Source organism: Scyliorhinus torazame, chromosome 6 (assembly GCF_047496885.1).
Source record: "Scyliorhinus torazame isolate Kashiwa2021f chromosome 6, sScyTor2.1, whole genome shotgun sequence".
NCBI classification, from domain to species: Eukaryota; Metazoa; Chordata; class Chondrichthyes; order Carcharhiniformes; family Scyliorhinidae; genus Scyliorhinus; species Scyliorhinus torazame.
Window position 1 is genome coordinate 73,755,387 of NC_092712.1, and position 25,317 is coordinate 73,780,703.

A 25,317-nucleotide genomic window follows, 5' to 3' on the forward strand; every position below is an offset into this window, starting at 1 on the left:
TTGAAAAATATTCTAATTGGCATGTTTTTGATCGTAATACAGGCATTTAACAACATCCCATGTATATAAAATGATTTTTCTTCAGGAACAGATTGGTTATTCAGCAGTTGATATGTCTCGGATTTCTACTTAAAACCCAGTTATATCTCCTTAAATGTGTCTTAACTTTTTACGAACATAAGAATTTAAAAAAAATATATAAATTTAGAGTACCCAATTCATTTTTTCCAATTAAGGGGCAATTTAGTGTGGCCAATCCACCTATCCTGCACATCTTTGGGTTGTGGGGGCGAAACCCACGCAAACACGGGGAGAATGTGCAAACTCCACACGGACAGTGACCCAGAGCCGGGATCGGACCTGGGACCTCGGCGCTGTGAGGCAGCAGGGCTAACCCACTGTGCCACCGTGCTGTCCTACGAACATTAGAATTAGGAGCAAAAGTATATAATTCAGTCCTCCAGCCTGCTCCTTCCATTCAATCAGATCATGGCTGATCCCTTCCTGGTCTCAAATCTACTTCCCTACCTGTTCCCCATATCCATTTAAACCTTTAAAAAAATCAGAAATATATCTATCTCCTTCTTGAAAGCATTTCATGACTCAGACTCCACCGCACTATGGGGCAGCGAGTTCCACAAATGCACCAGCCTCTGCGGGAAGTCGTTCCTCCTCATCTCAGTTCTAAATCTACTGCGCCCAAACCTATATCCGTGACCTCTCATTCTAGATTGTCCCACGTGGGTGAACGTTTGGCCTATGTTTACTTTATCAATCCCTTTTAGCATTTTACATACCACGATCAGATCACCTGCGGATGGATCCTTGGGGGTAGGGAGTTCCTGGTGTCCTGCAGAGTTGCAATCAGCAACTCTGTTGGGTGTTGTGACCCCAGCCCAGTGACCTCATTGGCATTTGTCCAGCTTTTTGTTGACAGGACATCCGTGGGCATCTTTGCAGATAGTTGGGTTGATTTCTGTGTGATAGGTATATAGGAGCATCTTGGCCAGCTTGTTCTGCAACAGTACTAAAGCCAGACTGCTGTCAGGGCCATTGCATGTTGCTGCATTCAGTTCCTTTGCTCCATTGCTCGACACAAAGTGAAGTGAATCAAATTGGCTCACGATTGACATTTGTGATGATGGGGGCCACAGAAGGAGGTAGAGATGGATCATCCACTTGACATTCTGGCTGACGATGGTTGCAAATGTGTGTTTCTTTTAAGAGCAGGAATTGATAATTTCTTCGCCTATCAGATGATTTAACTGATTGCTGACTCGGAGCGGGCGGGGGGCGGGGGGGGGGGGGGGGGCATTCTCTGGTAGAGCAGTGAATGGGTGAGCACATCTTTAGGAGCTCTATCTTACCCACGTTGGATTGGATTGGTTTATTGTCACGTGTAACGAGGTACAGTGAAAAGTATTTTTCTGCGAGCAGCTCAACAGATCATTAAGTACATGAGAAGAAAAGGGAATAAAAGAAAATACATAATAGGGCAACACAACATATACAATGTAACTACAAAAGCACTGGCATCGGATGAAGCATACAGGGTGTAGTGTTAATGAAATCAGTCAGTAAGAGGTTCATTTAGGAGTCTGGTGACGGTGGGGAAGAAGCTGTTTTTGAGTCTGTTCGTGCGTGTTCTCAGACTTCTGTATCTCCTGCCCGATGGAAGAAGTTGGAAGAGTGAGTCAGCCGGGTGGGAGGGATCTTTGATTATACTGCCCGCTTTCCCCAGGCAGCGGGAGGTGTAGATGGAGTCAATGGATGGGAGGCAGGTTCGTGTGATGGACTGGGCTGTGTTCACGACTCTCTGAAGTTTCTTGCGGTCCTGGGCCGAGCAGTTGCCATACCAGGCTGTGATGCAGCCTGATAGGATGCTTTCTATGGTGCATCTGTAAAAGTTGGCAAGAGTTAATGTGGACATGCCGAATTTTCTTAGTTTCCTGAGGCAGTATAGGCGCTGTTGTGCTTTCTTGGTGGTAGCGTCGACGTGGGTGGACCAGGACAGATTTTTGGAGATGTGCACCCCATGGAATTTGAAACTGCTAACCATCTCCACCTCGGCCCCGTTGATGCTGACAGGGGTGTGTACAGTACTTTGCTTCCTGAAGTCAATTACCAGCTCTTTAGTTTTGCTGGCATTGAGGGAGAGATTGTTGTCGCTACACCATTCCACTAGGTTCTCTATCTCCCTCCTGTATTCGGACTCATCATTATTCGAGATCCGGCCCACTATGGTCGTATCGTCAGCAAACCTGTAGATGGAGTTGGAACCAAGTTTTGCCACGCAGTCGTGTGTGTACAGGGAGTAGAGTACGGGGCTAAGTACGCAGCCTTGCGGGGCGCCGGTGTTGAGGACTATTGTGGAGGAGGTGTTGTTGTTCATTCTTACTGATTGTGGTCTGTTGGTCAGAAAATCGAGGATCCAGTTGCAGAGTGGGGAGCCAAGTCCTAGGTTTTAGAGCTTTGATATGAGCTTGGCTGGGATTATGGTGTTGAAGGCGGAGCTGTAGTCAATAAATAGGAGTCTGATGTAGGAGTCCTTGTTTTCGAGATGCTCTAGGGATGAGTGTAGGGCCAGGGAAATGGTGTCTGATGTGGACCGGTTGCAGCGGTATGCGAATTGCAGTGGATCAAGGCGTTCTGGGAGTATGGAGGTGATGCGCTTCATGATCAACCTCTCGAAGCACTTCATTACGACTGAAGTCAGGGCCACTGGTCGGTAGTCATTGAGGCACGTTGCCTGGTTCTTCTTTGGTACCGGTATGATGGTGGTCTGATGGTGGTCTTCTTGAAGCAGGTGGGGACCTCGGAGTGGAGTAGGGACAGGTTAAAGATGTCCGCCAATACCTCTGCCAGCTGGTCCGCACAGGCTCCGAGTGCACAACCAGGGATCCCGTCTGGGCCCGTCGCCTTCCGAGGGTTCACTTTCAGGAAGGCCGATCTGACTTCGGAAGCTGTGATGGTGGGTATGGGTGAATTATGGCCTGCTGGGGCACTCGACAGCGGATTGTTGGTTACCTGCTCGAACCGAGCATAGAATGCATTGAGTTCAATGGGGAGGGGTGTGCTGCTGCCAGAGGTACTGTTCGGCCGAGAGTCTGTCTGTGACTCTAGCTTGGTTTGATATTCTCTCTTGGCATTCCGGATGGCTTTGCGGAGGTCGTACCTGGATTTCTTGTATAGGTCAGGGTCGTCTGCCTTGAACGCCTCAGATCTGTCCTTCAGTAGGGAGTCATGCTAAATCCAGAGATTAGGACCAGATATAGAGGGGTAATGACAGCAAATGCTGTCAGTTGGCCATCAAAATCCTAGGACATACCAAAATAAAATCAACCTCGACAGAGAACAATCCAATGATCTCCATTCTTTAAAAAAATTTTTTTTTAAGAGTACCCAATTCCTGTTTTCCAATCAAGGGGCAATTTGACATGACCAATCCACCTACCCCGCTCATCTTTGGGTTGTTGGGGCGAAATCCACGCAAACAAGAGGCGAATGTACAAACTCCACAATGATCTCCATTCTGATGGGGAACAATTGGGATTCTGGTGAGGGACAGTGGTGTCCCTTGATGCAGCCATTGGAATTTCCTTTTTTTTTTAAGTTTTAGAGTACCCAATTATTTTTTTTCCATTTAAGCGGCAATTTAGCGTGGCCTAGCCACCTACCTGCACATCATTTGGGTTGTGAGGGTGAAACACGCGCAAACATTAGGAGAATGTGCAAACTCCACATGGACAGTGACCCAGAGCTGGGACCTCGGCACCGTGAGGCAGCAGAGCTAACCACTGTGCCACCGTGCTGCCCTCTTTCCCAACCCTTCCGCCTCTCCATCCCCCTATCTTCCATGGCGGCACGGTAGCACAGTGGTTAACACTGTTGCGTCATAGCACCAGGGACCCAGGTCACTGTCTGTGTGGAGTCTCCACGTCCTCCGCGTGTCTACGTGGGTTTGCTCCGGTTTCCTCCCACAAGTCCCGAAAGGCGTGCTTGTTTGGTGAATTGGACATTCTGAAATCTCCCTCCGTGTACCCGAACAGGCGCCGTAGTGTGGCAACTCGGGGATTTTCACAGTAACTTTATTGCAGTATTAATGTAAGCCTACTTGTGACACGAATAAAGATTATTATTATTCCTTCACGGCCCTCCATAAAATCCACCTCTTTGACCAATTTTTTGGTCTCTCCTCCTGAAAGACTCCTGCTTTGGTTCCACTTAGTCTTCCGTTAAGTTCCTTTTGTGAGGGCAGCACGGTGGCACAGCGGGTTAGAACTGCGGCCTCACAGTGCCAAGGTCCCAGGTTCGATCCCGGCTCTGGGTCACTGTCCGTGTGGAGTTTGCACTTGCACCCCGTGATTGCGTGGGTTTCGCCCCCATAACCCAAAAATGTGCAAGCTAGTTGGTTTGGCCAAGCTAAATTGCCCCTTAATTGGAAAAAATGAATTGGGTACTCTACATTTTTTTTTTAAAGTTTAGATTTTGTATATTCAGAGGCACCATACAAATGCAAGTTTTTGATTCATGCAAACCATTGAAAAAAAATGTCAATTTTTCGACGCATTGATGTTTAAAGAAGTGCAATATGGATGGGGTGGGGCACCTTGGCGAGAAGATGCAAGCGCCTTAAAAGTGCAAAATTGAGCAACCTGTTCTTGTATAACATGATGGAAACGACTCTTGAATTTTACCTGAATCTTTTGCAAAGTAAACATAACCTTCCTTGAGGAGCAGCATTAAAAATTAACTGGCACTGTCATTGTTAAGCAAATGAGTGTTACGGCTTTCATTTAATTTTTGTGAAACTTGCATCAAATCTGCAAGTTCAGAACAAAGCTATAGTCTGACACAATGGCTGGCTGCACTCTCAATACCCTTGCAATTGCTATATTTCAACCAGCCTTTGTATATTCTAAATCCCATAAAGTTTCTCATCAAGGACGGCGCTTAAACGTTAATGGGGAAATGCTGATAGTGTTAAGCAATTGGATACTTGCCAACTTTTACAAGATCAAAAGGGATGCATGAAGGGAGATGTTTATGCTCAGGGTCTGCAGAAACCCTTTTGGATGCCGTGTTTGACGCAAATAATGGGAGGAGGGAAAATGAGTTAAAATTCAAAGCTGTCGTGGCATTAATGGCTTTCGGCACTTTCTGTTGGTGCAGCATCTACTCAGTCAATGGATTTAAGCCTGAAGTTCAAATGACAAGGGAAAACCATATTTAATTCTGTGGGCCTCGTGTCTTGACTGATGCAGGCCATAAACTGGATAAAGGCATTTATTGAGATCATAGACTGCAATAGCTGATTCATTGCGCTAAATTAACTTTAAGCAACTTCAGATCAAGTCAGGCAACCCCTGAGATTTGCCGAACTAGAGCAATCTTTGCACTGTACTGATCTGTCCTCATTTCCATTTTTGTGGTAACTTCTAACATTTTCTGTTCTCTAGACTGGGTTGCTAGTTTACTGCCAGTCCACACCAAATTAAACACGAGCTTATACTGGGAGCCAATTCCAAGTGTTAGACCTGAGCTTTGAAATTCAAGTTTGTAAAATATTGAGTACACTTGATTGTTCCCGACCTCTGGTTGGACATACATTTTAGTTCCTGGACAGGAAGAAAACACTGCATGAAAAACATGTTGATTTTCTTAAAAGCAAATTACTGCGAATGCTGGAATCTGAAACAAAAACAGAAAATACTGGACAATCACAGCAGGTCTATGGAGAGAGAAGGGAGATAACGTTTCGAGACTGATTGACTCTGGGAATAGGGTCAGATTTTCTTATGTTGTTAGAATCTTATTTCGGCTGAAGATTTGTTTCAATGGTGTTTCAAGTTGGTTTTCTGTTGCCCTGCTTTGGCTTGTTGAGATCGGACAGTATATGACCCAATTGTACTGTTGTGAAATTGAAGAACACATTCATGTATTTGTTCCTGGTGCTACATTTGCATTAATGTTGTGTAGGTGATTTCTGCACATTCTCCCCGTCTCCTTTTAGGCTATGATACTGAATTGTTTCGATAATTGGATTATTCTCTTTCCAACTCCATTCGTCTTTAATCCCTAAATGCTGGCCGGGAGTTTTGTGGACATGTGTATCTAGGCACATGCAGAGCTGTTTTGGGCAGTGCTGTTAGAGGTGTAGACATTGCAAACATTTCTTTCTGGTTGTATGGAAGCCAAACTGCTGGTTTCAGAGTGACAGAGTTACATTAATGCTAAAACCAGGTGGCTGCAGTGTCAGAATACCAGTGAGATGTTTAACGTTCAGAAACTGCACACTATGTTGTTGGCAACCATTCAACACTTTACTGGTGGTCCAGTGCATTATATGGATTTTCTTAAAACTGCAGACGCAATGGTTGGAGTCCTTCCATTAGTCAAATGGTGTGCGTTACATCCTTTGAGCTGTTTCGTGCTAAGGCCCAATTCCAAGCTGACACCCATTTGGCTTAGGTTATCCTGAACATTTTTGCATCTGTGAATTCAAAGTAATTTTATATCATCTTGGACAACTATCCTGCTTGTAGGATGCTGCTGTTCTCTCAATGAATGAGGCACTGGTAGCTTCGGATGTGCACTTGGGAAAATGACACGAGCTCTGCAGTCATCATGTTGGTAATTCCTGACATTTAGCAGGCCTGATTAAATCAGATTGAAAAATTGGTGTTTATTGAGAAGCTACTACCTGTTCTTTCTGCGACTTCAGTGATAATTGTTACTGTATGTCATGATATGCAAACATGCAACCAATGCACACTCATAATAGGACACAACCAATGGGCAGTCAGGACACTCAGACAGAGGTGGCATCACTACAAGGGGGAATGACATAAACCTCTTTCCACAGACAGACATCTAGAGAGTTAGACAGGGTTGATCAGCAGCATCACACCCCAGTACGTGGCTTAGAGCAAGCTGGTACAGTTAGACTGAGTTACTACAGTTAGATTAGCAGAGAGTCGAACTCATTTGAGAATTGTGTTAATAGTTCAATAAACACGTTGAACTCATTTCAGAGTCTGGAGCATCCTTTAGTTAAGCCTGCATCAAGTAGCAGCCTGTGTTATCCGAAGCAGCACAACAACACTGTGCAAAATACCAATGGAATCATTGCAAGTTATGGCTTATTTGCCCACAAATTTCCCTCTTCTCTCTTCAACTCCACAATACTTGTATTTCTAACTCATTTTTTTGTCTCTACAGCTAGTTGCCATCTTTGAAGAGCAAGAACCCCACCATGGGGGTGATGGTACGAGTGCGAGTTCAACTGGCACTCAAAGCCCGGAGATATTCGGCAATGAATCTGCACCTAACTCCTTGTCTGCGTTCCAACCTTATCAAGCATCAAGTGAGATTGAGGTCACACCATCTGTCCTCCGAACAAGTAAGTCCTTTTATGTGCTCACTAGTGCATGGAGATTGTGAAAAGTGCCTTTGTGCAATAATAATACCATCCTGCGACTATTCTTGTTTGACTCAACTTTATTTTATGATTTATTTTTATTTTTATTTCCCCCTTTGAATGTGAATCATTTGAATCATATTGTTTTGTTTCACCTTCTGATATCTAAAAGTGAAGAATACAGACTGATACAGCACCAGGAGTAGGCTATCCACTCTCTCTAATCTGTCCCGTCATTCAGTGTGATCACAGCTAGTCCAAATTTCTGCTCCTAATACATAGACATAGAATTTACAGTACAGAAGGAGGCCATTCGGCCCATCGAGACTGCACCGGCTCTTGGAAAGAGCACCCCACCCAAGGTCAACACCTCCACCCGATCCCCATAACCCAGTAATCCCCATAACCCAGTACCCCCACCCAACACTAAGGGCAATTTTGGACACTATGGGCAATTTATCATGGCCAATCCACCTAACCTGCACATCTTGGACTGTGGGAGGAAACCGGAGCACCCGGAGGAAACCCACGCACACACAGGGAGGATGTGCAGACTCCGCACAGACAATGACCCAAGCCGGAATCGAACCTGGGACCCTGGAGCTGTGAAGCAATTGTGCTATCCACAATGCTCCCGTGCTGCCCCTCTGTCGAATAGTTTTTGTTGGGATGTGCACATATGGATGACAGATGCCTGGTATCCACAAAGTATCCTTAGGACAAGTAGAGAAATGCTGATGAGGAGAAAACAGAGTAATGTTTCTTGCAATGTCAATGTTTGCCCTGTCCACCATTCAGATCTGGTGTCCAGAAATGAAGTCATAGGGTGTGATTTAAAAAATGTTTGAACATGTACAATTTTTGGTACTCATCAGTCTCCTTCTGTATAAGAGGGCGACGTTCATCATCCCAGATAGCCATGGAATTAGAACGTGTCACATGGATCTTTCTTAAAACCAAAATATCTCCTCTTTTCACTCGCCCCTCTTTACACTCGCCAATAGCCACCCCCCCCCCACCCCCAGCACCCCCTATTTTGAAATGCATTCCAAGGTGTGATAGTCCAAATGTGAATCATTGACCATGAAAATATATGTGGATGTGACCATAAGACTTTGTAAAATCTGTTATGATGAATTCCTGGGAACGCCGAGAAACCCTTTAATCCTGAAATATCTCACTGGAATCCTGCTATTTAATTAGTCCTTTATGTGACAATTCACAGGGGACAAAAAGAGACTTGCTGATGAAGAAAATCATTCACACTTCAGGGTTGGTTACAGTACTATTCCTACAGTAATATAGGGTCACAAGTATAAAACAGTCATTGATAATTCAGTGAGGAAATTTAAAGTCTTTACCCTGAGAATGGATAGAAAATGGAGTTGAACACTCACAGATCCATGTAGTGGGAAGCTAGATATGTACACTAAGGAGAAAAGAAGGACGTTCAAGCAGGGTTAAATTAAGAGGCGGGGAGTGAGTATCCTGTGGAGCGTTGACACTGGTACAGACCCTCTGGCTGAATGGCCTGTTTCTGTTCTGTAATTGTTATATAATCCTTTGTGATTGCAAATAGGTACATCCGTTTTATATTTTCTTAAATAGTTCTCTCTCAAACTATTGCTTTGCTAGTTGTACTTTGTGGATTGAATACTTTGTGTTACAGCATAATTTTATTATATTTTATTATTGAACTGGCACATTTGCTGTTGATGATATGTAATTCAGTAATTATGACCCATAATTATTATGTCTGCCGGGAGCGATTGACTATTAGTTGTACTAAGACTTGGAAAATTGCTACAACTGATGTAATTTTTTGCTAATTGAGGTGGTACCGGTGTAGTTAATATGTATAGTGTATTGGGCTTGTAGAAACTAAAAACCACCGCTGATTGATTTCTCCCCAGACAGTTACAAATAATGCTTTGAAACTGAATTAGTTTGGTCACGTGCTTAAATTGCATAATCCAGTTATGTACTGCAAAATCTTACTGCTGCTCTTGGCTGTTGCCGAGATGGCAAATAGAATGTAGTCATAGGGTAATTGAATCATATGGCACAGAAAAGGCCCTTTGGCCCACATGTCTGCACCGGTCAAAAAACAACCACTTAACCATTCTGATCCTGTTTTCCAACATATGGCCCATAGCCTTGTGTGCCCCTGGCGCGCATATAATGTTGATCTTAAATGTAATGAGGGTCCCTGCCTCCACCACCCTTTCAGTACGAAGTCTTACAACACCAGGTTAAAGTCCAACAGGTTTGTTTCGATGTCACTAGCTTTCGGAGCGCTGCTCCTTCCTCAGGTGAATGCAGAGGTCTGTTCCAGAAACACATATATATATAGACAAATTCAAAGATGCCAAACAATGCTAGGAATGCGAGCATTAGCAGGTGATTAAATCTTTACAGATCCAGAGATGGGGTAACCCCAGGTTAAAGAGGTGTGAATTGTATCAAGCCAGGACAGTTGGTAGGATTTTGCAGGCCAGATGGTGGGGGATGAATGTAATGCGACATGAATCCCAGGTCCCGGTTGAGGCCGCACTCATGTGTGCGGAACTTGGCTATAAGTTTCTGCTCGGCGATTCTGTGTTGTCGCGGGTCCTGAAGGCCGCCTTGGAGAACGCTTACCCGGAGATCAGAGGCTGAATGCCCTTGACTGCTGAAGTGTTCCCCGACTGGAAGGGAACATTCCTGCCTGGTGATTGTTGCGCGATGTCCGTTCATTCGTTGTCGCAGCGTCTGCATGGTCTCGCCAATGTACCACGCTTCGGGACATCCTTTCCTGCAGCGTATGAGGTAGGCAACGTTGGCCGAGTCGCACGAGTATGTACCACGTACCTGGTGGGTGGTGTTCTCACGTGTAATAGTGGTATCCATGTCAATGATCTGGCACGTCTTGCAGAGATTGCCATGACAGGGTTGTGTGGTATCGTGGTCACTGTTCTGAAGACTGGGTAGTTTGCTGGCTTGATACAATTCACACCTCTTTAACCTGGGGTTACCCCATCTCTGGATCTGTAAAGATTTAATCACCTGCTAATGCTCGCATTCCTAGCATTGTTTGGCATCTTTGAATTTGTCTATATATGTGTTTCTGGAACAGACCTCTGCATTCACCTGAGAAAGGAGCAGCGCTCCGAAAGCTAGTGACATCGAAACAAACCTGTTGGACTTTAACCTGGTGTTGTAAGACTTCGTACTGTGCTCACCCCAGTCCAACGCCGGCATCTCCACATCATGGCTACCACCCTTTCAGGCAGTGAATTCCAAACTCCCATCACCCTCTGGGTAAAACAGTTGTTCCTCACATCCCCTCTACACCTCCTGCCCCTCACCTTAAATCTATGTCCCCTGGTCATTGACCCCTCCACCAAGGGGAAAAGCTTGTTCCTGTCTATTCTATCTGTGCCCTCGTAATTTTGTACATCTCAATCATGTGCCCCCCCTCAGTCTCCTCTGCTCCAAGGAAAGCAATTCAAGTCTATCCAATTTCTCTTTATAACTAACATTCTCCAGCCCAGGCAACATCCTGGTAAATCCCCTCTGCACCCTTTCCAGTGCTATCGCATCCCTCCTGTATTGTGGATTCCAGAACTGCGCACAATACTCGTAACAGTGGCCTAACTAACGTTTTATACAGTTTCAGCATAACCTCCATGCGCTTAAACTCTGTGCCTCGGCTAATCAAGGCAAATATACCAAATGCCTTCTTAACCATTGTATCCACCTGCTCTTCTACCTTAAGGGACCGGTGTACATGCATCCCTCTGATCCTTGGTGCTTCCCAGGGTACTGTTGTTTATCATATATTCCCTTGCATTGTTTGTTCTGCCCAAGTGCATCACCTCACACCATTCAATTGAATTCCATTTGCCACTGATCAGCCCATCTGACCAGCCCATCTATATCCTCCTGTAATCGAAGGCTATCCTCCTCTCTATTTACGAACCCATCGATTTTTGTATCATCCGCAAACATACTGATAAACCCTCCTCATTTCATATCTCAATCATTTATAAAATCACAAACAGCAAGGGCCCCAAAACTGAATCTCTGCAGGATCCCACTGGACACAAACTTCCAGTCAGAAAAACATCCCTTGACCATCACCCTCTGCTTCTTGCCATTCAGCCAATTATGGATCCAATATGCCAAATTTCTTTGAATCCCATGGGCTCTGACCTCTGTTCAGTCTCCCATGTGATTAATCCCTGCATCCCCAAATGCAGATTAATTCTGAATCTCAGAATTACTTTCAATAGTTATTGCAACACCCCACCCTCTTTTTTAAAAAAAAATGCATTTTATTCAAACTTGTATCAAAGTAGTTACAGCAAATAAACACCCCGGGAAACATTCTTCCCAACAATCAACTATACAGTTTGTACAGATTTTCCTCCTTTTTCACCCCCCGTCCCCATCTGCCCGCGACGAACACCTCCTCAAACGCGGTCACAAACATTCCCCGCCTTTTCTCAAACTCCCCTGCTGAGCCCCTTAACTCATATTTTAACTTCTCTAACTGCAGGAAGTTGTATAGGTCACCCAACCATGCTGCTACCCCCGGTGGCGATGCCGACCGCCACTCTAGCAAAATCAGAGAGGCGAAGGCCAAGACATCGGCCTTCCTCCTCTCCATGAGCTCCGGCTTCACTGAAACCCCAAACATCGCCACCAAAGCGTCCGGGTCCACTCCCTCCTCCACTATCCTGTCTAAGACTGCAAACACTCCCGCCCAGAATCTTCCCAATTTTCCACAACCCCAAAACATGTGCGCGTGATTCGCTGGCCCCGCCCACACCTCTCGCACTCATCAGCTACCCCCTGAAAGAACCCACTCATTCTCGCCCGAGTCATATGCACCCTGTGCACCATCTTAAACTGTGTCAGGCTCACCCTTGCACAAGAGGGAGGTCCCGTTTACCCTTCGCAGTGCCTCACTCCATACTCCCCAATTGGTCTCCATTCCCAAATCCGCTTCCCATTTCTCCTTGATCTTCACCACCCGCTCGCCTCCCTGCTCCCCCAGCCACTTATATATATCCCCAATTCTTCCCTCCCCTTCCACATCCAGAAGCAGCAGTCGCTTCAACAGGGTGTATCCCGGGAACCCCTTCCAGACCTTTCGTGCAAAATCCCTAACCTGTAGATACCTGAACTCCCTACCCGTCGGCAGCTCTACCCTCTCCCTTAGCTCCTCCAGACTGGCGAACCCTTCCTCCAAATACAAATCCCTCACGTTGACCAGCCCCACTTCCCTCCACCTCCTGTTTCCACTATCTCTCTCTCTCTCTCTCTCTCTCTCTCTCTCCCTGAATACCTACTCGGAGCCATTGGCAACGCTGCCGTCACCATAGCCCTCAAACTAGACCCCTCACAAGATTCCTCCTCCATCCTAACCCACTCTACCCCTTCTCCTTCCCACACCGCCGCACCTTGTCCACATTCGCCGCCCAATAATAATGAAGCAGGTTTGGCAATGCCAACACCCCCTGCTGCCTCTGCCTCTGTAGCAGGGTCCTCCCCACCCCCGGCACCTTCCCCGCCCATACAAAGTCCGAGATGATTCTGTCCACTTTCCGAAAAAAGGCCTTTGGTATAAAGATCGGGAGAGCCTGAAAGATAAACAAGAACCTCGGCAGAATATTCATTTTCACCACTTGGACCCTCCCCGCCAGCGTTAAGTGCAGTGTATCCCACCTCTTAAGATCCTCCCTGGCCTCCTCCACCAGCTTTGTTAAGTTCCACTTATGGAGCCCCGTCCATTCCCTTGCTACCTGAATCCCCAAGTACCTAAACCTGTCCCTCGCTACCGTAAATGGCATCCCCCCTAAATTAGCCCGCTGTGCCACCTCATTCACTGGGAATACCTCGCTTTTCCCTACATTCAGCTTGTATCCCGAGAACCCTCCAAACCTCCCCAATAGGCCCATGATCCTTCCCATACTGTCCAAGGGATTGGAAACATACAGCAAGAGGTCATCGGCATAGGACGACACCCGATGCTCCCTCTGTCCCCTCATTATCCCCTGCCACTCTGCCGACCCCCTAAGAGCCATCGCCAATGGCTCTATGGCCAGCACAAACAGCAGCGGCGACAGCGGGCACCCCTGCCTCGTACCCCTGTGTAAGTCAAAGCTTCGTGAGCTCATATCATTCGTCCTCATCCTCGCTCTTGGAACCACATAGAGCAACCGCACCCATGCCACAAATCTTGGCCCAAACCTTCCCAAAACTTCGAACAAGTACCACCATTCCACCCGGTTAAATGCTTTCTCCGCGTCCATGGACACCACCACCTCCGGTACCAGAGCTCTCGACCGATTCATCACCACATTCAACAGCCGTCTTATGTTACGCGCGAACTGCCTGCCCTTCACAAAGCCTGTTTGATCTTCTGTAACCACCCCCGGGACACAATCCTCCATCCTCCACGCCAACAACTTAGCCAATACTTCTACATCCGTGTTCAATAGTGATATAGGTCTATACAACCCACATTCCACCAGATCCTTTCCTTTTTACTGGATTAGTGTGATTACTGCCTGCTTCATCGTCTCCGGCAACTCCCCCATCTCCAGTGCTTCATTAAACGCCCTCAACAGATGTGGTGCCAGGTCCGCTGCAAATTCCTGATAAAATTTTGCCAGGTACCCATCCAGTCCAGGAGCCTTCCCCGACTTCATACCTCTGATACTTTCCAGCACCTCCCTCAGCCCCAGGAGGCTCCTCCAATGCCTGCCTCTTTGCTTCCTCCACCTGGGGAAATTCCAACTCGTCCAGAAACCGCCCCATGTCCCCCTCCACTTCTCCTGTGTCTGCCTCTTAAAGTCCTTGGTAATACTCTCTAAATGCCTCATTTATTTTCCCTGGCTCTGACACCACATCCCAGTCCGGATCTTCAATATTTCCCTGGACGCAGCCTGCCTCCGCAGCTGATGCGCCAGCATGTGGCTCGCCTTCTCCCCATACTCATACTGCACGCCTCTTGCCCTACGCATTTTCCCTACCGCCCTCCCCGTTGTCAGCCTATCAAATTGCCCCTGCAACCTTTTCCTCCTCGCCAATCCCTCCACGGTGGGCACCCTTGAATATTCCCTGTCCACCTCCACTATCTCGCTCACTAGACGGTCATGTTCCGCCCTCCTTTCCTTATTCGCACAAACTGTAAATGAGATAATTTCTACCCGGACCACTGCCTTCAGTGCTTCCCAAAAAATGCCCGCCGACACCTCCCCATTCTGATTGAACTCCACATAATCCCTAATCGCCAACCGCACCTTATCACAAAAACCTCCATCCGCCAACAACCCCGAGTCAAACCTGTACCACAGCCTTTGATCTTGTCCCGTACTGAACCGAATATCCAGCCAGTGGGGTGCATGGCCCGAGATACCTACCCCCGCATACTCTTCCCCCTCCACCCCAACCAAAATCCCCCAACTCACTACAAAGTAATCCATCCTTGAATACACTTTATAGATGTGTGAAAAGAAGGAATACTCCCTTCCCTCTGGGTTCTGAAAGCACCATGGATCCACCATACCCATCCTCTCCATAAACCCCCCCCCCAGCTCCCTTGCCATTTGTACCCTACCCATCGACCTGGGGCTCGATCTATCCACCCTCAGCTCCAGGACACAGTTAAAATCTCCTCCCATGATCAACTGGTGCGTGGCCAAATCCGGGATTGCTACCAGCAACCTCCTCATAAAATCCACATCATCCCAATTTGGGGCATACACATTTACCAACACTACTGGTGCCCTTTCCAATACCCCACTCACAATCACATATCTCCCACCCGGATTCCTCACCTCCTTCGCACTCTCAAATCCCATTATTTTGCTCATTAAAATTGCCACACCCCTCGATGTCGAATCAAACCCCGAGTGAAAAACCTGCCCGACCCACCCCTTCCTTAACCTAACCTGGTCCTTCACACGGAGGTGTGTCTCTTGTAAAGAGACCACCCCCGCTTTCAAGCTCCCGAGGTGCCCGAACACCAGCGACCTTTTAACCGGCCCATTCAGTCCCCGGACGCTCCATATTACCAAACTTACCGGAAGCTTGCGTCTCCAATCCCGTCTACCGTCCGTCATCTTCCCCACTTAACCCCTGCCCCTTTAATTCCACTCTGTACCTAGCCCATCCCAGATGGCCCCTTTCTTCGTCCTTGACTATGTCATCTCTCACCTTCTGCCGCGCCGCAGAAACCCTTCCCCTTCTTGGCCTTCTCCCCCACCACCTCAGTTCCGTTCACCAGCATAACCTGCTAGTGCGGCTGCCCCTGCCCAAAGGCACCTCCTAATGACCCCCTCTCCCCCCCCCCACCCCCCCTCCTCAGCTCAAAGAAGAAGGCCTCCTACTGGCCTTACCCTCCCCCACCCAAACAAGGACTTCTCCTGAACTCCAGGTAGCCTTCTCCAAAAACAAACAAACAGATGTTAAACACAAACAGTCCCATAAAACAGGAGTGGGGATGGGAACATCCATCCCCACATAAACTTTTCACCCCGACAACTCCTTACAATCCCAACATTGAACAGAAACTCCCACCCCACAAAAAAAAAGGCGAAAATCCCCCAATCCCTATACCCACTTCAAACATGCTCCCAACCATTACATAGTGCCAGCACCCCGGTTCCCAAGCATTGTCCACTCAGTTCTCCCCCAGTTTATGCTCCTTAATGAAGTCTTCGGCCGCTCCTGGGGGTCTCGAAATAATACTCCCAGCCTCCGAACGTCACCCATACTTTCGCTGGGTAGAGCACCCCAAACTCGATCTGCCGCCGGTACAGCACCGCCTTGGCCTTGTTGAAACCTGCCTGCCGTTTTGCCAACTCGGGTCCGATGTCCTGATAAATGCAGATGTTATTTCCCTCCCAGTTGCAGCTATGCTTCTCCCTGGCCCAACGTAGAATTTTCTCTTTCTCCACAAATTTATGGAGTCTCACAATCACCGCCCGCGGCGGCTCCCCAGCTCTCGGCTTCTGCCTCCGAGACCTATGAGCTCGGTCCACTTGAGGTGCCTTATCCAGCACCCGTTCTGCCACCAGCCCCGCCAGCATCTTCGAGACGTACCTCGTGGCACTCGCACCTTCCACTCCTTCAGGCAGGCCCACTATTTGCAGGTTCTGTCTTCTCGAGGTATTCTCCTGCTCCTCAACCTTTGCCCTCAAAGTTTTACAAAGGTCACCTAGGAGCCCACCTCTGCCTCCAGAGCCACCACACGATCGCTGTGGTCTGAGATCACACCTTCGATCTCCCGAATCTGCGATCCCTGCACCTCCAAACACCTCTCCATCCGTTCCAAAGTACTCTTCAGGGGTGCCACAGCTTCTGCAATGGCCTTTGCATGATCCTCACGCATTTCTTTCCTCTGCTTATGGAATTCCTCCTTGATAAAAGTCATCAATTCTTGTATCTGGGGCCTAAAGGCTTGCCCCTCCCCCGCCTGCATGCTGGAAGAGACTGTCTGTGAAACACAAGACTGTTTCAACTTTCCAGCCAAATCTCTCACTGCTTTCGACTGGGTCTGGCGATCAGAAGACATACCATTCCAGGGGTAAATTACTCCTCTAACATTCACCTACGCCTTTTCATCAAAATTCCACCCGGATCTGCGTGAAAAGAGCCTTTTTCTGTGACTTTAAGCAGGAACAGCCCTGTATGTGACCACTCACTCCATGGTCACAACCGGAAGCCCCACCCCACCCTCTTTTAACTCCTCCCCTATCTCATCTGTATATTGAGCTGCCAATCCTCCCCCCCCCCCCCCCTCTCAACCATGTCTCAGATATAGCAATGACATCATACCCCATGTTTTAATTTGTGCCCTAAATTCATCTGCCTTGTTTGTCAGACTCCTCGCATCAAAATAAATACCATCCAATCTTGCCACACTCCCTGGTGTCTTAACTTGTCTGGACATTCTATGCCTTCCTGACTTCACTTGACATCTCCTCTAATTTTAGCTGTGCATCTATCCCTGCTGAACCATCTCTCAGGATCCCAGGCCCCTTCCAAGATAGTTTAAACCCTCCTCAACAGCACTAGCAAATCTCCCTGCAAGGACACTTGTCACATTTAGATTTATTGTCACTTCTTCAGAGGTGCAGTGAAATCTGCATACAGTCCAGGCAGATCATTCCATACATGAAAAACATAGGACATACGATATATACACAATGTAAATAATCAACATCGGTGAAGCATACAGAGTATAGTGCTACCACTGTAAAGAACGTGTGTGAAGAGATCAATTCAATACAGAAGAGGGCCATTCAGGAGTCTGGTAACAGCGGGGAAGAAGCTGTTTATGAATCGGTTAGTGTGTGTTCTCAGACTTTTGTATCTTCTGCCCGATGAAAGAGGTTGGAAGAGAGAATAGCCCAGGCGGAAGGGGTCTTTGATTATGCTGCCCGCTTTCCCACGGCAGCGGGATGTGTAAACACAGTCCTTGGATGGAAGGCGGGTTTGCGTGATAGACTGGGCTGTGTTCACGACTCTCTGTAGTTTCTCACGGTCTTGGTCTGAGCAGTTGCCATACCAGGCTGTGATGCAGCCAGATAGGATGCTTTCTATGGTGCATCTGTAAAAATTGGTAAGAGACAATGTGGACATACCGAATTTCCTTTGCTTCCTGAGGAAGTATCGGCACTATTGTGCGTTCTTGGTCATAGCATCGACATGGATGGACCAGGACAGATTGTTGATGTGTATGCCCAGGAATTTGAAGTTGTCAACCATCTCCACCTCGGCACCATTGATACAGACAGCGGTGTGAATGACACTTCGCCTCCTGAAGTCAATGACCAGCTCCTTAGTTTTGCTGACATTGAGGGAGAGATTGTTGTCATTGCATCATGCCACCAGGTTCGCTATCTCTCCCTGTACTCTTACGCAATATTGCTTGAGATTCGACCCACTACGGTCATGTCATCAGCAAACGTGTAGATGGAGTTGAAGCCGAATTTTGCCACACAGTCATGTGTGTGTATAGGGAGTATAGTAGGGAGGCTAAGTGCGGAGTCTTGGAGGGCCCCAGTATTGCGGACTATCATGGTGGAGGTGTTGTTTTTTTTATCCTTGCTGGTTGTGGTCTATGTATCAGGAAGTCGAGGTTCCAATTGCAGAGGGAGGAGTCAAGTCCTAAATTTGGAGTTTTGATATGGGCTTGGCTGGGATTATGGTGTTGTAAGTGGTGCTGTAGTCAATGAATAGGAGTCTGACGTATTAATCCTTGTTGTCGAGGTGCTCCAGGGATGAGTGTAGGGCCAGGGAGATAGCGTCTGCTGAGGACCGGTTGTTGCAGTATGCAAATTGCAGTGGATTAAGGAAGTCTGGAAGTATGGAGTTGATGTATATCAACCTCTCGAAGCACTTCATAATGATAGATGTGAAGACCACTGATCTCGTTGAGGCACGTTTCCTGTTTTTGTTTGGTATTGGTATGATAGTAATAATAATAATAATTGCTTATTGTCACAAGTAGGCTTCAATTCCGACACCTGTTCGGGGATTGAACCCGCGCTGCTAGCATTGTTCTGCATTGCAAGCCAGATATTTAGCCCACTGGTTTAGTGGTCTTCTTGAAGTGGGTGGGAACCTTGGAACGGAGTAGGGAGCGTTGAAGATGTCCGCGAACACCGGCCAATTGGTCCATGCAGGGTCTGAGTGCACGACCATGGACTCGGTCAGGACCCGTTGCTTTCTGTGGGTTCACTTTCAAGGAGGCCGATCTGACTTCTGAAGCTGTGATGCTAGGTATCGGTGTGTCCAGGCTGTTGGGGCACTTGGCTTCCTGCTCGAAATGAGCATTGAGTCCATCGGGAGGGGTGCTCTGTTGCTGGTGATTGTACTGTACTTTGCTTTCTTTGCATTTCGGTTCAGGTGCAAACAGTCCGCCTTAGAAGGTCCTACTGTCCCCAAAATGGTCCCAATGTCCCCGATATCTAAAGCCCTCTCTCCTGCACCATCACTCCAGCCACACATTCATCTGGACTCACCTCCTATTTCTATACTTGCTAGCATGTGGCACTGTAAGTAATCCAGAGATTCCTGCCTTCTGGGTCCTGTGTTTTAATTTACTTCCTAGCTCCCTAAATTCTGCTTTTCGGACTTCATCCCTTTTTCTGCCGATATTGTTGGTACCAATGTGTACCATGATATTTGTCTATTTGCCCTCCCTCTTCAGTATGCCCTGCAGCCGTTGAGTGACATCCCTGACCCTGGCACCAGGGAGGCAACATACCATCCTGGAGTCTCTTTTGCGGCCTGTCTATTCCCCTTACAATTAATCCTCTACCACTATAGCCCTGACATTCTTCCACCTCCCCTCTTGTGCAGCAGACCCACCCATGGTGCCATGAATTGGGCTGTCACTGCTTTGAATGATATCAAGTATATGAATGAACTTGTATGGATATGATTAAGCATATGAATGAATACTTTCAAGTGCATAAAGATATAACAAATTTCCTAATGCATTCTTGAAGTGTAAATGTCTCAAATGATACATCTCCCTCTGTAACAGCAATAACAACAAATAACAGAATAAAAGCAAAAGGGATTATTATTTAAATGATAAAATATTAAAACATGCTGCTGTGCAGAGAGACCTGGGTGTGCTAGTGCATGAGTCGCAAAACGTTGGTTTACAGGTGCAACATGTGATTAAGAAGGCAAATGGCATTTTGTCCTTGATTGCTAGAGGGATGGAGTTTAAGACTAGGGAGGTTATGCTGCAATTGTATAAGGTGTTAGTGAGGCCACACCTGGAGTATTGTGTTCAGTTTTGGTCTCCTTACCTGAGAAAGGACGTACTGGCGCTGGAGGGTGTGCAGAGGAGATTCACTAGGTTAATCCCAGAGCTGAAGGGGTTGGATTACGAGGAGAGGTTGAGTAGACTGGGACTGTACTCGTTGGAATTTAGAAGGATGAGGGGGGATCTTATTGAAACATATAAAATTATAAAGGGAATAGATAGGATAGATGCAGGCAGGTTGTTTCCACTGGCGGGTGAAAGCAGAACTAGGGGGCATAGCCTCAAAATAAGGGGAAGTAGATTTAGGACTGAGTTTAGGAGGAACTTCTTCACCCAAAGGGTTGTGAATCTATGGAATTCCTTGCCCAGTGAAGCAGTAGAGGCTCCTTCATTAAATGTTTTTAAGGTAATGATAGATAGTTTTTTGAAGAATAAAGGGATTAAGGGTTATGGTATTCGGGCCAGAAAGTGGAGCTGAGTCCACAAAAGATCAGCCATGATCTCATTGAATGGCAGAGCAGGCTCGAGGGGCCAGGTGGCCTACTCTTGCTCCTAGTTCTTATGTTCTTATGTAACATGACTATAGTCATTTTTCTTACAACACCAGGTTAAAATCCAACAGGTTTGTTTCGAATCACTAGCTTTTGGAGCACAGCTCGTTCCTCAGGTGAATGAAGAGGTGGGTTTCAGAAACATACATATAGACAAAGTCAATGATGCAAGACGATACTTTGAATGCAAGTTTTGCAGGTAATTAAGTCTTTACTGGTCCAGACGGAGCAACTGGAGAGAGGGATAATCACAGGTTAAAGAGGTGTTAATTGTCTCGAGCCAGTTCAGTTGGTAGGATTTTGCAAGCCCAGGCCAGATGGTGGGGGGGGGTGAATGTAATGCGACATGAATCCAAGGTCCCGGTTGAGGCCGTACTCATGTGTGCGGAACTTGGCTATAAGGTTCTGCTCAGCGATTCTGCGTTGTCGCGTGATCTGAAGGCCGCCTTGGAGAACGTTTACCCGAAGATCAGAGGTTGAATGCCCTTGACTGCTGAAGTGCTCCCCGACTGAAAGGGAACATTCCTGCCTTGCAGTAGTCGCACGATGTCTGTTCATTCGTTGTCGCAGCGTCTGCATGATCTCGCCAATGTGCCACGCTTCGGGACATCCTTTCCTGCAGCATATGAGGTAGACAACGTTGGCCGAGTCGCACGAGTATGTACCACGTACCTGGTGGGTGGTGTTCTCACGTGCAATGGTGGTACCCATGTCGATGATCTGGCATGTCTTGCAGAGATTGCCATGGCAGGGTTGTGTGGTATTGTGGTCACTGTTCTGAAGGCTGGGTAGTTTGCTGCAAACAATGGTCTGTTTGAGGTTGCGCAGTTGTTTGATCGCTGGTAGTGGGGGTGTGGCAAGGTGTTCATCTTCATCGATGATGTGTTGAAGGCTGCGAAGAAGATGTTGTGGTTTCTCTGCTCCGGAAAAGTATTGGACAACGAAGGGTACTCTGTCGGTTGTGTCCTGTGTTTGTCTTCTGAGGAGGTCTGTGCGGTTTTTTGCTGTGACGCGTTGGAACTGTCGATCGATGAGTCGAGCGCCATATCCCCTTCGTACGGGGCATCTTTCAGCGTCTGTAGATGTCTGTTACGCTTAAATTCTGTATTTCAGGAAGAAAATGTAAACCTATGGTACTGCATTCGATTTCTGTTTGCTTTATTTCGTTTCGGAGCATCTTCATTAGGTGCTGTCTCATCTGCAGTTTCCCCCCTTTCAGTCTCTTGAAAGTTACAGAATCTAAAATGCACCAAAGGAAGTAGGGTCTGCAGTTCAATGCACAATTATTTTAATTTGTGCAATATTAGAATTTTTGTTCAGTGCATCTTCCCATTTGGGGAATAGTGGGGGAAGCCTGTTGAACAGCGCCCTGAACACTCCTTCCATGTCTAGCTATTCCTTACGTGGGACTTGAACCTGGCTACTCACGTATGTACACTCTGAGTTGTTTTATTAAATGTTTGAAAACCGTTCCAATGTTAAGGTTGTGTAGCACCATCAATATGACGCGAGGCAGGTTGAGGTAATGTCAATTGAAGGCTTTATTAAGCAGAACTTTATCCCCAGCAGCGTGGTTACAGAATGCAGCTGCTGAGGGAAATGGAGGGAAAAGCTGGGTTCTTATACCGGCATTTCTGGGTGGAGTCCAGTCGGTGGCAGATCCTATCAGGACCTGGCATCCCTCCACCAATAGCCTGTCGACACGTGATGTACCGTATTACCCCTAATACATACCACCACAGGTTGTAAGCAGTGTTAATAGTTATTGTGCAAGTGGGAACTTTTATTTCATTTGAAATCCAAATATTGCTGGTTTGTAACCAGTTGTTATAAAATATGTTTGTGCATCAGTGAGTGTCATTTTTTTCAACGTAAATTGGTTCGTAAAACATTCATTTTGGCAAAGGCGACAATAGTTTATTTCTAAGCCTCTATCATTTCCATACAATAGGATACAGACAATAGCATTTCAAAGGTAAGGGACAGAAATGGCATACAGCATAAAGGGAGGTTGGTTAGCACGGTTTGCTGGATGGCTGATTTATTGATGCAGAGCGACGGCAACAGCGCGGGTTCAATTCCCGTTTCAGGTAGTGATTGGCATGAATGATGCTTCTCATGCCACTCTTGGGAACTGGTTGCCACTGCCCAATAAACCACAAAGCTATTTGCCCAGCTACTTCGATGAAGTGTGCAAATGCTGCTGCATGTTGAATTGTACCCCACCATTTCCATCAGGAGAAAACAATGGAGCAAATAACTGGGAGAGAGGAATACAAAAATTGGAATTGGGTCTTATTTAAATGATCGCAACAGAAAGTAGTGAGGCTTTTTAAATTAATAACAGTTAATTAGAGATTGTTCAGTGGTTAGAAACAAATTATTAATTTCCAGCGTATTGTTGTGTACAGGACTGTGCATTTGCACCTCATTTACTTTTACGTTTTGTTATTCTGGGATATTGCAGCGCTCTAAAAGCCCAATTGCCAGAACAGATAACTGAAATGCTGAATTAATTTCAATCCTTCTTTATTCTCAAAAGCTCAGTTATTAATTGGTCCTTTATTGGATATCAAGAAAAAATGCACAAACTGTTGCATTCCAAAAATTCCAGAAATGGCAGATATGATTTATATGGTCCCTTGAAGATGTTAATTAGGTTCCAAGCTGCTTCACAGGAGTGTGTCAAATATTAGTTATAGACTAAGCCACGTAAGGAAGCATTTGTACAGATGACCAAAACTTTAGTCAAAGAAATAGATTTAAAAAAAGGAAAGAGCAAGGTAGAGAGGCAAATGGATTATAGTGAGGGAATTCCAATGCTGAGGCCCCAGGCAGCTGTGGTTGAGGATTTAAAATAGGGGAGTGTGCACGAGGAGGAGCAGAACGTTAACAATGTATTGTTGAACTGGAATAGGTTGCATGGAGGGACGAGGGGGTGGAGTTGTAAATTTGAGGTTTAATGGGCCATGAATGAATGTATGCCATTGTTACACAGGAGTGATGGATGAATAGAATTTGGTATGAGTTAGGATTTGGGGAGCAGAGTTTGGGGTGAGTCATGGTTTTGGTGGTTAGGATGTGGCATGCTGGTCAAGAAAGGAATTATCAAGTATATTTTGGAATGAAGTCTGAAATAAAAACAGAAAATGCTCTGTTTTGACAGCAATAATGGAGAGAGGAATGGGGTTAGCACTTCAGGTCAATCATGTTCTATCAGATTAGAAACCAGGTTGCGGGAAGTGTCAATGAGATCATGGAGGAGAGGCATTGGAGGAGGATGGTTGGTCTACTGTCAAAGACCGCAGGCAAGCAACACGAGGATGGAATGGTTTCCCTTTGCTGCAGTCTCGTAGCATATCACATTGATTTCAATAGGGACTGTTTCTACTGCGGCACGCATAGAAGTCTAATTGAAGAGAAAAATGGGGCTTGGATTTGGAAGGTGGCTGCTGGTTCAAGGACTTCAGTGAGGCAAGGGAGGTTGGAGAAGGGGCAATTGTTAATAGGGACAGAGGGTGAGCCTTTTTTTGAGGAGAGGGGTGATAATGGTAGATTTGAACCTCTGGATGGTCAGCACCTGAGGAGTCACAATAAATAGAAGTGAGAGCAGACCATTGACTCATCAAGCCTGCTATGCCATTTAATAAAATCATGGTTGATCTGGCTCCATTTTCTTGCCTGCCTATCCAAGAACCCCCCCAGTCCCTCATTCTCTTGACTCTCTTGGTAATCACATCTGTCGACACCTGCCCGTGAACATCTTTAATTGTCAAACCTCTACTGCTATCTGCAGTAGAATTCCATAGACTAGCAACCCTATGAGAGGAGAAACTCATCTTTGTCTTAAATGGGAGATCCTTCAATTTGAAACTGGGCCCCCAGCTCCTCGATTCCTGCGCAAGAGGAGAAAGCATGGCAGCACAGTGGTTAGCACAGTTGCTTCACATCTCCAGGGTCCCAGGTTCGATTCCTGGTTTGCGTCACTGTCTGTGCGGAGTCTGCACGTTCTCCCCGTGTCTGCGTGCGTTTCCTCCGGGAACTCCCGTTTCCTCCCACAGTCCAAAGATGTGCAGGTTAGGTGAATTGGCCATGCAAAATTGCCCTTCGTGTCAAAAAAGGTTAAGTGGGGTTACTGGGTTACGGGGATAGGGTGGAGGCTTTGGCTTGAGTAGGGTTTTCTTTCCAAGGGCCGGTGCCGATGGGCCGAATGGCCTCCTTCAGCACTAAATTCTATGACTATGATGATTCTATGAGATGCACTCTTAGCATCTACTCTTTCTCGTCCCTCTAGAATCTTGCAATTTAAGTAAGATGCCCTCTTTTTTTTCTAAACTGCAATGGGAATAGGTCCAACTTGCTCAACCTTTCCCACAAGAACATTATAGAACATAAAATTTACAGTGCAGAAGGAGGCCATTTGGCCCATCACGTCTGCACCGACCCTTGGAAAGACCACCCCACTGAAGTCCACACTGCCACCCTATCCCCGTAACCCAGTAACCCCTCCTAACCTTTTTGGATACTAAAAGCAATTTTGCATGGCCACTCCACCTAACTTGCAC

The 25,317-nt window shown here is 46.6% G+C and overlaps 1 protein-coding gene across 6 annotated transcripts in view; it reads left to right on the top strand.

Annotated features, from left to right (window-relative positions):
• The window catches only part of pard3aa (par-3 family cell polarity regulator alpha, a), a 1,126,646-nt gene that overhangs the window by 415,781 nt on the left and 685,548 nt on the right, over window positions 1-25,317 (top strand). For all 6 annotated transcript variants that reach the window (XM_072508331.1, XM_072508330.1, XM_072508326.1 and 3 more), the window contains exon 3: window positions 7,222-7,402. In XM_072508331.1, the coding sequence (XP_072364432.1) occupies window positions 7,222-7,402 (181 nt within the window). The remainder of the gene's footprint in view (window positions 1-7,221; window positions 7,403-25,317) is intronic.